The sequence below is a fragment of the Lepus europaeus genome, chromosome 14, assembly GCF_033115175.1.
Source record: "Lepus europaeus isolate LE1 chromosome 14, mLepTim1.pri, whole genome shotgun sequence".
Classification (NCBI taxonomy): Eukaryota; Metazoa; Chordata; class Mammalia; order Lagomorpha; family Leporidae; genus Lepus; species Lepus europaeus.
This window is the reverse complement of record NC_084840.1, coordinates 91,439,055-91,452,327: the sequence shown is the minus strand read 5'-3', so window position 1 is coordinate 91,452,327 and position 13,273 is coordinate 91,439,055. Positions and strand designations below refer to the sequence as shown.

The 13,273-nt window shown below is 46.1% G+C and overlaps 1 protein-coding gene across 7 annotated transcripts in view; it reads left to right on the top strand.

Moving 5' to 3' along the window:
• ZNF438 (zinc finger protein 438) overlaps window positions 1-13,273 on the top strand; it is a 156,278-nt gene that overhangs the window by 129,962 nt on the left and 13,043 nt on the right. For all 7 annotated transcript variants that reach the window (XM_062211123.1, XM_062211124.1, XM_062211126.1 and 4 more), the window contains one exon: window positions 2,084-2,151. In XM_062211123.1, the coding sequence (XP_062067107.1) occupies window positions 2,115-2,151 (37 nt within the window). In that variant the 5' untranslated portion in view covers window positions 2,084-2,114. The remainder of the gene's footprint in view (window positions 1-2,083; window positions 2,152-13,273) is intronic.

Below are 13,273 nucleotides of genomic sequence, written 5' to 3'. Positions count from 1 at the left end.
GGTGATACACAGGCAGGTGCAGTACCATGGTGGTTTTCTGAGATAGATTCCCAGCAGTGGAAGGAAGCGCTGGACCACAAGGTGCAAGCTATCGGGGCTCAGGGTGGGAACTGCCCACCTACCCCAGCGGTCTCACAGTGCTCTGCTATACGAAGGAAGTGAGCATGGCCCCTTTCCCAGGACTTCCTCAACACCTTGCATTATTGTATTTTTATTTAGGGGGCGGGGAATTTGTAGGCAAACAAGCGTAGTTTTAGTTTAGAAATTTTCATTTTAAAATTTTTAGTAAGACTGTGTGATCACTAGTTTAGCATCTCCTTGTATACCTTTTCTGAAGTCTTTACCAAGTTTCAGAGCGGGGTGTTTTCTCGTCCTTACCAATCTTGTGCTAGCATAAGGGACTTCCCTATCCTTTCCAGAGTGCCTAGGGGCACCTCAGACACCATTTGTGTTGATATGTCTATTGTAAGTTGTCTATCTTTCTCAGTATTTGCCTCTTAATATTTTTAAATGTTTATTAATTTTTATTTGAAAGGCAGAGTGATAGGGTTGGGAGGGAGGGGAGAGAAAGAGAGAGAGAGAGACAGAGAGAAAGATATCTTCCACCCACTGGTTCATTCCCCAAATGCCTAAGCCAGGAACCAGGAACTCTCCCCAGGCCTCCCACATGGGTCACAGGGACTCAGGTACTTGCGCCTTCATTTGCTGTCTCCCAGAGCGTGCATCAGCAGGAAGATGGATTGGATGCAGAGCAGGACTCAAACCCAGGCACTCTGACATGGTTGCAGGTATCCCAAGGAAGGGTTTAACGTGTGCCACAACACTCATCCACTCACCCTGCCTTTCAATTTTTTTTTTTACTGGGGGCCGGTGTTGTGGTGCAACAGGTTAAGCTGTTGCCTGTTAGCTGGGATCCCGTATTAGCGCTGATTGAGTCTTGGCTGCTTCACTGAGATCCAGCTCCCTGCTATCACACCTGGGAAAGCAGCAAAAGATGGCCCAAGAACCTGGGCCTCTGCCAGCCACATGGGAGACCTGGACGGAATTCCAGGCTCCTGGCTTTGGCCTGGCCCAGTCCTGGCCATTGCAGATATTTGGGGAGTAAGCCAGCAGATGGAAGATTCTCTCTCTCTCTCTCTCTCTCTCTCTCTCTTTCTTCCCTCTTCCCAACCCCCAACCCCAATCCAGGCTCTGCCTTTCCAATAAATAAATTTTTTTAAAAATGTTTGTGACTCTGTAGAAGATGAAATTAAAGGATGTTTATTTTTGTTGCAAAAAAAAATTGAAATCTCATTTTTTTCCTAATACACATTTTGCATTTTCCATGAACTTTTTGAACACTCGTGTATGCGTAGGTGAAAAACTTGCACCAAAATAAACTTATTATTTACATCTTTACATGAATTTTTGAAGCGTCTTTGTATTTTGTTAATATGCAACCCCTTGTCATGGACAGTATGGACAGTAGCCAAAGTGGGAGAAGATGTTGTAATTCCACCAGCAACACAAGACAGATACACATATTGATATAGATTCTGCCAGGTGCTTTTCGTAGCCTTTCTTTCTTATTTGGCTGTAATGCCTGTGCGTCATTTAGTGCATCATCCAGCGAATCATTTTTTATGTTGCTGCATAATCTTCGTAATCGTATTTTAATGACTGAATTGTATTTCACCGAATGAAGATACGGCAGTTGTATCACCCTCACCTATGTCGTTAAGTATTCTAGCTATTTCTTCCAAAACAGAGTCTGGGCGACGTGGTTAGGAGGCAGGGCATTTTCAGAGAATCGTAACTTCTCCCACTTGGACGTGTCTCTGCAGGAGCAGAGATATAGACAAGGCCGCTGGCTCCACGCAGCACTGCCTCCTCCCCAAGCCTGCTTTAGGGTGGTCAGTAAAAAGCCTGTCCGTCGGAAATTAAGAAAGAAAAAGTATCAGTTCTTAGTAGCTCAGTCTGTTTCTTATTACTTGGCCATATAAAGAGAAAGACCTTGAAAATAGCTTCTGATGTATACTTTTGCATGCATGAATATGACATGTCCATTATTTTCTAGTGATTGTTTGTGCTTGGCTATTCTTAGGGAAGTTCCTGTTGAAGTGCAGTACGACAGAATGCAGAATCCTCCGTCGGTGCCACCCAAGGAGCAAGGTAAGAGTAGCCGTGCCGAGGAAAAGGGTAATTTGCACGTTAGGGAGTTTTGGTAGAGACACTGAAAGGCACTGCCGTCTAACCATAAGGTGGCGAGTTTCCTAGAATTAAAAGTGGAAGTTATAGCTACACATGACAGCTCATTTCCTTCAGCCAGTCACAGGGGTATGCAGGATTCCTGAGTCAGAAGGGGGTGTCTTCCTAGGCCCGTAGCCCCTGAGAGCAGGGCCATCTTAGTCTAGGCAACGCCCACGGGGCCCAGCCCCCAGCTGGTGAGCAGCTGGCACTCGTAGCCGGCAGTAGCAGTATGGAGTACTGGCCTCACCCAAGCAGAGTGACGCAGGTGTTGCAGCGAGTAGAAAGATGTAAACATACGGTAAGGCAGACTAAGCCACAGTTTCACTCTCTGCGTTTTCAGTTAACCTGTGTCCAACCATGGCCTGAAAATACTACATCCAGGAGTCAGCAGTTCATTAGTCTTGAAGTGCGCACTGTTGTGAGCAGTGTGATGCAATCCCGCGCTGTCGGCCTCCATCCCACCGGGGACGTGAATCATCCCTCTGTCCTGCGGGTCCGTGCCCGTTCGTCCCTGCGTGGCCGTCTCAGCAGTCAGTGCGGCCTGTAGATGGGGGTGTGTGTGTGTACTGCTGTACATATGTATTCATGCATGCACATGTGTGCACCTGCTCATATGTAGAGAGAATATTTGCTTCTACATCTCTGTGACCTGTTTCTTCCCATTTGAAAAGAAGCATTAAAAAAATTTCCCCTCCATATAATGTCTAAAACTTTCTAAAATCATGATTCTCTCAATAGAAGCCTCTGGAGCTTTCAGGAGGAGCCAGAGTCCTCTGTTAATAAAGAATAATTACCCTCACTGTAAAGGCCTTAAATATGGGGGAGAGGGGACATCCATCTTTCTCCTGCCCCTGCCTAGTCTGTTCACACAAGGCAAGGCTTGACAGGTGTGTGTGTGTGTGTGTGTGTGTGTGAAAAATGATATTGTTAATGATGCAAAACAGGCTGCATTAGCAGAGGACACAGCTTTCTCGTGAAGGAGGCTGTTTGCTCTAACAAGCCAGTAAGCCAAGCCAATCCTCTTGCACCTCTGCAATAAGAAAAAAAAGTGGCATCCTGACTCTTGAGAGCCCGGAGTCCGGGTCTGACCTCGACCGCTTCAGCTGCAAATCTATAAAATGAAGCTACACCCCACGTGATAGGAGTGGTGCCGGCTGGAGGAGATCACATGTGCAGATCACTCAGGGTGTGTGGATGGCATGGCAGGCCCGTGGAACACAGCAGCAGCCGTGTCTCTCTCGATGATTCTTGTGAACACCTGGGCTTCCTTCATCTGTGGAAGCTGATCAATGGGATGGGTGTGAGCATGCCTCCTACCTTAGAAAGCCAGACGTGAGCCAAGGGGCCCATGGGGAGTAGGCAGGGGACAGACCCCTTGGCTTGGTTCTGGTCCAGGCTTTGCACCCCTGGGGAGAGTAAGAGCCCTTGGGATTCCCATAAAATCAAGCCCTGACTCTAGGGTGAGAAAGGAGATGAGAATGGGAGGAGAGAGGGCAGGAGGAAGGAGGAGCGTGCATTTGCGGCGAGTCTTCTCTGGAATGCTCGTGTGTCCGTTGGAAGGTTAGCACAGGGGGAGGCAGAGGATCCGGGGTCTGCAAGTTCAGTGTCGCAGCTGGCGTCGCCTTCCTCATCTGAGCAGGCCAGGAGAGCTGCGCTTCTGACAAGAGAGAATAACAGACCAAGTGGCGTGGTCTCCTTTCCCACATCTGCCTCCAACCAGCTGAGAAACCTCAGGCAAAACATTTTTCCCCGAAGCCTCAATTTCCCTGTTAGCAAAGTCAGGATGACAGGGACGCTGCTGTCGGGAAATAAGGCGAGCGCTTGAGCGCTCACACCTCTAGCCTGCTTCACTTCTCATCAGGCCCGGCTTTGCTTTTGCTTCTGTGTCTGCCTCTCTGGGCTCCCCCAGGAGCTTATTCACCTCCATTGACGTGGCCAGAAAATGAGGCCCCCGGAGCCAACCTCGGGATGCAGTAGCTCTGGTAACTTCCCCATCCATCTTGGCAGGGTTGAAAGATGCTTAATTTTCAAACCAGGAATTTGACAGACAGAACAGAGAGATGTAATAGATAATAGCTAAATGAGCTCAATCGATCAGGTGCCTCCAGTGTGAGTCACCCTACCTGTACCACCACATCCTTTTTACTTACTTATTTATTTTTGAAAGAGCCACGGAGAAAGATGGAGAGAGAGAGAGAGAGGAGGAGAGAGAGAGAGATCTTCTGTCTGCTGGTTCACTCTCCAGATGGCTGCAATGGCCAAGGTTGGGCCAGGCCAGAGCCAGGAGCCAAGAGTTTCTTCCGGGTCTCCCACATGGGTGCAGGGACCAAGGACTTGGGCCATCTTCTACTGCTATCCCAGGCCATAGCAGAGAGCGGAATTGGAAGTGGAGCAGCCAGGGCACAAACCGGTGCCCGTACTGGGTTCAGTGTTGCAAGTGGTGACTTTCCCCGCTATACCACAATGCCAGCCTTGTCACATCCTTTATTTTTTTTTTTCAATCCTCACAGTAAGTGGAAATTAATCTATATTGTGTTAAGGAAAATTAGTTACTTATGTCAAGATCCAGTAAATGACTGACCAAAGATTTTGAACACAGCCAGGAAGAGCCAACGGGATTATAAGCAGAGAAGACGAATGAGAAATTCCAGCTCCTTCTAAATGTTTTCTAATTCCAGGTACAGAGATTTAACATTGTAACATCACTGCCGGGTGATTTATTCTGTATTTTACAGCTTCCGCTGTGATCTGGCGTTATTGTTATTCCTTCCTGTGTGAGAGAATATGACTTATAAAATCCCCAGCAGTTCTTGAGACTTATTTCATTCCCAGTTTCCACATCATGCTTACAGAATTTAGGAAATTGGATTGACAGTTTTCCCAAATCGTTTTTTTAATAGAAATGTAAGGATATGTATTTTGTGTTAGAAAAGACTAAATTGTGGTCCAAAATAAACTGTTTTGCAACAAAAAGGCACGGAAACATAAGGCCAGCTATGGTTGTGACGTTCACGTTAGAGTTGTTGAAGGAGCGACAAAGTGTGCACCACAGCAGTTGGAGACACAAGGGAACATACTGGCTCTCCAGGGAGTAGCAGTCACACAGGTGTGCCACGGTGTGCAGGGTCTTAGTCCACCCATACAGGATGGACTGGGTCCGAGGAAAGGTGAGCGCGCCGCTTGCCCGTTCCCCAGCCTCCCGATCCCGGAGACAGTCAAACGCAGCAGGGAGCCAAGTCTAGTAGCAAGAACTCATTTATTTTGTGCATAACAGTACCTTTTATAGCACAAAACTGCAGAGGCATTGGGGCAGGGCTAAGGACCAACCAATCACTTAAAAATCACCTTACGGGGGATTTTTATAGGACTAGCCATATGTCTATACACTCGTTACTAGTTTTGTTACCTCCCCTGATGTTGCGCAGCCAATTAGTTTTAGTGGTAAACAACTTTGGATTCCGCCCATCTTACTTCCTCTGGGCGCCATCTTACTTGGCTCCACGTGGCTCCGTTCCACGCAGCTCAGGCGGGGGCACCTGGGGGCAGCTGCGCATGCGGAACCCCCCGGGCCTGGCCTGGCTGCGCCATGGCTGCGCTCATGCCCCGCAATGGTGCTGCGTGTTTCCCTTGCTTCTGATGCGCAACAAAAGAAGAATCCACTGTAGCTCATGCCAGCCGAGTGTGCCTTGGATAGAGCAAGCCGATTCTTCAGTTCCTACACGGTTGGTTAAAACAAATCCTGCTGGTCATTGACCAGAAATGTGTCTTTTAAAAAAAGAATGTATTTATGTGTATTCAAAAGGCAGAGTTAGAGTGAGAGAGAATCTTTCATCTACTGGTTCCCCCCAAAATGGCCACAACAGCCAGGGCTAAGCCAAGCCAAAGCTAGGAACCTGGAACTCCCTCTGGCTCCCACATGGGTGTAAGGGCCCAAGCACCAGGGCCATCTTCTGTTGCTCTCCCAGGCGCATTATACCAGGGAGCTGGATCGGAATGGGATGCTAAGGTTTAACCCACTACGCCCCAACCAAGAAAGGTGTCTTCGTTTAAGGCCAGTGAGGCTGCGTCTTACTGGAGTCACTCAAAATCTCAGTGAGAATTTTGTGCACTTCATGATTCAGTTTTTCCATTTCCTAAGCAAATTAGCTCTAGATAGAAGGTGCAGACCTCAGTTCTTCCATAACATGTTTTGTTTAACCATAGTTTTCAAATTGTGAGTGCTGTTTTTATAGAATGAGAAGAAGAAGGGGAGGTGGGGAGAGGTTAGGTACTTTGAGACAGTCACAGTGGCTCTTAAAAGCCTCTGCAGAGCCATTGCCATGAGCTAAGCCTGTGCTGTGCAACCTCGAGTAACTTTCAAAGCCTGTTCATTGCTCTGAAAAGCCACAGCCATTGCTGTCCATCATACTTGTTCATCTTTGAAATTAGAAAAAGAAAACTTGAATCATCTACTGTGTTAACATATTTTTAAAATCATTAAAATTTCAAATTCACTTTAAATATTAAATACTTAAAATTTAAAATTTTGAATATTTAATTTAATTTAAAGAACTATTTATTTTAAAATAAATAGTTAATGACATAGCCTAAGACGCAAGAGTGTATACTTACATCTTACATATATTTTGGTATTCCTGAGTATAACATTTGGGAGCTTAACTCAGGAACAGTTGGAATAGCCATAAAAGTTTGAAAAAAAAGGATCTTGAGTTGGACTGTTAATACTAGTTCTTTTCTAAAGTTCTCGATAAAGTTCCTCCATTTAGCAGGGTCTAAAGCGTGCTGGTATCTGGTATGTGCTCAGATAGGTGTGCAAGAGTGAAAAATGCTCTATGCTCTCCACCACTTTCTATACCTTCTCACCAGATGCCATGGGGAGATTTCATCTCTTCCTGGTGGGGTGGCTTCTCAGTGGAACCCCAAGCTGGGGCTCTGAAGTCAATGAGGGCCAGTGTTCTTGTAACAGATGTGAATTGCCTTTGGAGAGGCGATGAGTGAGGAGCAAAGGCAGAAAAACTCAAAGGCGACCAGGGTCTGCCCCCTTACACCTGCTGTAATTACCAGTCCTCAACTGCCTTGCACGCAGGAGTTCACTTGTGTGAAGGCGAGTGCCCTGTAAGCAGGGTCTTATCATGTTACCAGCACAGTTTGGCTTTGGGGAGACCCCGTATGAAAGCTGTTTCCGTGAGCTCCCCTCCTATCTTTTCTGCCCCTCCTCCGCCAGCTCCCCCTGCCCTCTGCGTGTGCTGAAAGGGGGACGAGCTGGGCAGCTGGGCTCTCCTCACTGTGCCGCCGTTGGCATCAGGCTCTGTGATCTTGGCTTTGTACTGGGGGTGACCCTTCTGCTGTGTAACAGTCTAATGAGGTGAAGTATAACTGACTCTCTTTGTTTGCATTGGTTGTGTTCGCTGTGGTCACTGGGAAGGCTGAATTAGCACACACCGAACCCAGGGGCTGCGTAGGTGCCCATGGGCCTGTGGCCACAACAGGCTTGTCAGCGGTCAGCACCTCGCCTGGCCTTGTCTATATGCATTTCTGTGTTGAAGACAAACAGCAGAATCTTACATAATGAGAATCTGTGATGTAAGAATGTACCTGCAAGCACAGTAGAAATCTCAAAATAGTTTGTAGACTGGAAGTCATTTTGGATGACCTTGAACTCAGATAGGATGACCTTGCATGTAGTTGATATTTGCAAGTTCAACCTAATAAAATAAGTATGTTGTTTGAAAGTGACCGGAAGTTCTTAACCGAGGAAAGCGACAGAGAAAACTGCTTTTTCCAGTTCTTGGACTCTGCACATTTAATGCACAGTAGCAAGGGGACCATTGGAACTCCGTGCTTTGCATTTAGTGGTTAACACTGCTTTGTGACCTGATGATTGGAGAGGAAAACCGCTCCCTGTGTATTACCAAAATATTATGTTTCCAAATGCATGAAAATCATATGGAAACAGTTTGATGTTAACAAGTGGCATAAGTGCTGCTCTTGGCCTCTTGGTACCATTTTATGACATTGGGAAGCTGGTTTTGGTTAACTCCTTCATGTTGGGAATTGGAACTTTCCTGCCTAATAACTTCTGCAAGATACCACTGTGCAGTATTACTGTGTCATGCTGTTGACAGAAGAACAAATGGAAAACACACACATACCTAAGAAACATCTTTGTAGAGCAAAGCAACAACAACGTGAGTGGCCAGAAACACACATAGGCCTTAGCATGGAAGTTATTTTCTTGTTTTAGGAAAAAATATTAGAGTTTAAAATATTCTTATGAGTAAATTTAGCTTATGAGTGCGTTACTTGAAATAGCCAGGTTTCCATTGCTTAAAAATCCGGCTGACGATTGGATAACTCCCTGGGCCGTGTATCAGTGTAGCGTGGCCATTCGACAGCAGAGTCTCTCAGAAATTCCAATTAGCCATGTAAATATATTTCATAGCATCACATCACACTTGGTCGGAACCCCTGCCGCCTTGATATCATTAGCATAAATGCAGGTGCAAATAGCATTTATGTGCTTTGATAGAAAGCAGTTGGAGACATTCACTGTGGGACACAAGACGTTCAGATTGCGTACATCTGTTCAAATAATGTCTCGAGCCCCAGCGACACGAACACAGGATGCAAACATCTGCCCCCGAGACCATTTGCCATAGAGCAGATGCTTCCATCTTTATTTATGCAGATGGCTGGTGTGATGAGTCGAGCAGGGATCAAAGCCAGGTAGTTTGACGAAGGTATTTACGATGCTATGCAAGCCAAAAATATAGGCCAGGTATTTTTGATTGTAAGAGTCTGTTATTAACAGGAGTAGAAACTTGTGATCCAGTAATGCTTTTAATAGAATAAACATACTGTTCTTATCTTTAAATTAGTGGGCATCAGAATCCTAAAAACATTTGTATTTACCTTCCTAGAATCCAACTTACATTAGAAAAAGCCACCTATGGTTGTTCTCCTTTCGTTAAAGTAACAAACTATTTTGAATGCTTGTTTTTAAAACAGTGCCCTGTGTTTGATAAGAATTCTGTACCACCAAGAGAATCTTGAAATGATATTTCTCAGAACCAGGAAGGAAATAGGAAATATAAATGTCAACTTGATTATAATTTGTAAGGTATTTCATGAATGTAAATTCAGACAAGTCTCTTGAAGCATTACATATTTATAAGATTTTTTTCAAGCATTTTTTTAAGATTTATTTATTTATTTGGAAAGAGTTTCAGAGAAAGAAGGAAAGACAGAGAGAGAGAGAGATCTTCCATCCTCTGGTTCACTCTCACAGTGGCCACAAAGGCCAGGGCCGGGCCAGGCCGAAGCCAGGAACCAGCAGGTTCATCCAGGTCTCCCACCTGGGAGCAGGGGCCCAAGTACATGAGTCATCTTTCTCTGCTTTCCCAAGCCATTGGCAGAGAGCTGGATCAGAAGTGGAGCAGCCGGGACACGAACCAGCGCCCATAGGGGATGCTGGCGTCGAAGGCAGCGGCTTTACCTGTCACGCCACAATGCCAACCTTTTATTCTGATATTGCCTACTAGTGATATTTTAATTGCAATTTATATTTTATTAGAGTGAATTGCCCTACAACACTTTATTATCATATTGTAGTCTCAAGGAAACACATGTGACAGGATACAAAGTTAACAGGAAAAACAAGACATTTCCAGAGTGGATGTTCTATTCTCATTCTCACACACAGTCACGGAATCTTAGAAAAGAGAAGTGAAATTTCATCAAATTGAGCAATTCTCAAAATTTTTAGCTTAGAGATTCCTTTACTGTCTTAGAAAATTCTTGAGGACTCTAATGAGCAAGTTTAATGTGGGTTATACATAGCAGTGTTGATCAAATTAGTGACTATAAGTAGAAAAATACATGTTTCTGAATTTATTTAAAAGTAAAAATAATAAGCTTATTATATCTTAACAGAAATAACCTAGTTTACTGAAATAGTGTTTTTCAAAACAAAAAGTTAGTGAGAAAACTTTTAGCCGAGGTTCTTTCTTTTTTGTTTTTTGTTTTTTTTTTTTTAACAAAAATTCTTCGCTGAAGACAGTTTGAGTCTCATTCCTGGTCCCTCTTTTGATCTGTTGCGATGCTGTTTATTCTGAAGTATTTGCAGAAAGTCCAGCCTTGCAGCACCTACAAAGGGAAGGAGTATTTCCATGGCTACCTCAGATCTCCGCAGATACTGCACCATTCCACCCTATACCACTTGCCAAGCAATAGCTCCATGAAATTCAGTTGTGATGTGAAATTTGAAACATGTCACTGTGCTTTGTATATTGTTATATTGTGGTCTGTCTTACACTTTAGTCTTTTACCCATGCATATAACATCAAGTATTGATTATTTAGAAAACATTAATTCACTGAATTATGCAGATTCTCTGTATACTTTAGTATATGATATTTTTAAAATTGTATTTATTAGTTCACTCACAGTCTTATCTGAAAAGTCTGTAATTAGAATCCTACTTGTTGGCCGGCGCCTTGGCTCACTTGGCTAATCCTCCATCTGGGGCACCGGCACACCGGGTTCTAGTCCTGATTGGGGAACCGGAATCTGTCCCGGTTGCCCCTCTTCCAGTCCAGCTCTCTGCTGTGGCCCGGGAGTGCAGTGGAGGATGGCCCAAGTGCTTGGGCCCTGCACCCGCATGGGAGACCAGGAGAAGCACCTGGCTCCTGGCTTTGGATCAGCACAGCACCAGCCGTAGTGGCCATTTGAGGGGTGAACCAACGGAAGGAAGACCTTTCTCTCTGTCTCTCTCTCACTGTCTAACTCTGCCTGACAAAAAGAAATAAATAAATAAAGCATCCTTTGTTTGTTTTTTAATTTGAGAGGCCCACACCGACAAGACAGCATTCTCCTCTGCTGGTTCACTCCCCAAATGCCTACGGCTTCCAGGGCTGAGCTGCAGTGGAAGCCAGAGGTGGGGACACAATGCAGGTCTCCCACATGAGCAGCAGGAACCCAGCTCACTGAGTCATCATGCTGCTTCCCATTGACAGGAAGTGTAATTCGGGAGCTGCAGCCAGGAATCAAAACCAGATTCTTGGCCATGGGATGCGGGTTTCTCAATGACCCAACTAAACCCCTACTCCTTGACTTGATTTTCCTTCGAAGATTTTTTTTAAAAAATTTATTTATGTATTTGAGAATTGGAGAGAGAGGACTCTTATCTACTGGTTCACCCCTCAAATGCCTGCTACAGCCACAGGGAGGGGCTGAAGCTGGGAGCCAGAAGCTCACAGGTCTCCCAGATGGGCGGCAGGAACCCAACTACCCGAGCTGTCACTGCTGCCTTCCGAGGTCCACATGAGCAGGAAACTGGAGTCAGGAGCCGGAGCCAGGTATTGAACCCACGTACTGTGATATGGAACCACCAGGCCACACTGCCCGCAGCGTGATTTTTCGACATGAGGATAGTGAGAAAGCAAAAAGGAGTAGCATTCTGATGATTTCCCAGGCCAGAGATCACAATACAATACTCTGGGCGATGATGGTGGGAGAGCAGTGGAGCGCTACAGTGCACCGTGTTGCTAGGCTGTGGCGTTAGGCAGGCTGGGTGTATCCAGTGCTCTTCCTCCTCAGGATATTTTCAGCCTATGGTGGGCCTCCTGGGACACACTTCGCTTGTACGTCATGGAGCATCTGTGTTGGGAAGTGTCAGGTTCTCAAAACTCCAGTTGCTGCCTTGAAAGAACAATTTTTGTCCCTGGCAACAAATCCCATCAGAAGGCTTTTGGTTTTTGGTTTTTTTGTTTTTGTTATGACCAACTCCAGTTGCTCAGTTTTGAGAAAATGTCTACCAGGCACCCAAACCCCAACATGCTCCTTTCAACACACGCCTGTCAGATGTCCTGTCATGCCAGCGTGGTAGGCCCGGACACAAGCAGCCCGAAGTTCAGCTGCATGGCTGAGTCAGGTGCATTTGCTCCTGGTGGCCGTGATGCACCTGTCTGCAGCCAGCACGTGCTGCGTGCAGTCCATCCCACCACACAGGATGCACATGCATGTTTGCACAGCATGCCCTCAAGGATCCAGAGTTAGCAAAAGGGAGGGTGCCGTAGTGATGAATACAGCTCCTTGAACAGGGCTGCTGCCCTAGGTCAGGCTGAGGTACAGAGAAGGTCTACCCATCAGTGCCGGGCACACACACGTGAACGCAGCAGGATGGGCAAATGACAACGTTCACTGCGTAGGCAAATGGAGCGTCAGGCCCTCCCCCAGGTTCTGCAGACCTGACCCTGAGGAGCGCTGCTATTGTCTGATCCTCCCTTACCGAAAGGTGAAAACCAAGACCAGGAAGGATTAAGAATGAGCATCTTGTCCAGCCGCAGCCTTGGGGGTGAGGCACAGAATGAAAGCCAGACGTCAGCTGTCCATCTCAGGTGTGATACGGGGGTCTTCTTGTCTCTGCGGAGCCCTCCCCTCCCCCAGGAGGAGAAAGTCCCCCACATGCACACTGTGCACCACAGCACTGGTGTTCTAGAAAGTTCCCTGAGGGACCGGGAGGACATTAGTAACTCAGCATCTTTGACTTCTGCTCGGAGTCCTCGTGTTCTTCAGGATCCTCAGTTGTAAGGCAGGTGGTTTCAGATTAGGAAATATCCACAAAATGTGTATTATTTCTAAAATTATAAAATACCTTAGTAGTGATTTGTTTTTGCACTTTTGCTCATTAAAAAAAAAAAAAAAACCACCTTGTCAGTGCTTAAAAGTGTCATAAAAATTGATGGCAATTGTTGCTTTATAAAAGTCAGACTCTGGTGTCAACTTGGTTGCTCACGGAAGCCCCATAACAGAAAGCGGGACACTGAGGGAGAGCCAGAGCATCACGACTCACCCTGTGTAGGTCTCCTCAGCTGTGTCTCCAGGGGCCCCACTGCACATTCCTGTTGGGAGAGGGGCGTGGTTTCTTGCTTTCCTAACAGTTCTGCTCCCTGATTGGCAAAGGTTAGTCAGAGAGAGAGAGAGAGAGATCCCTTTGGGCTGGCACTGTGGCGTAGCGGGTAAGGTCACCACCTACAGTGCCTGC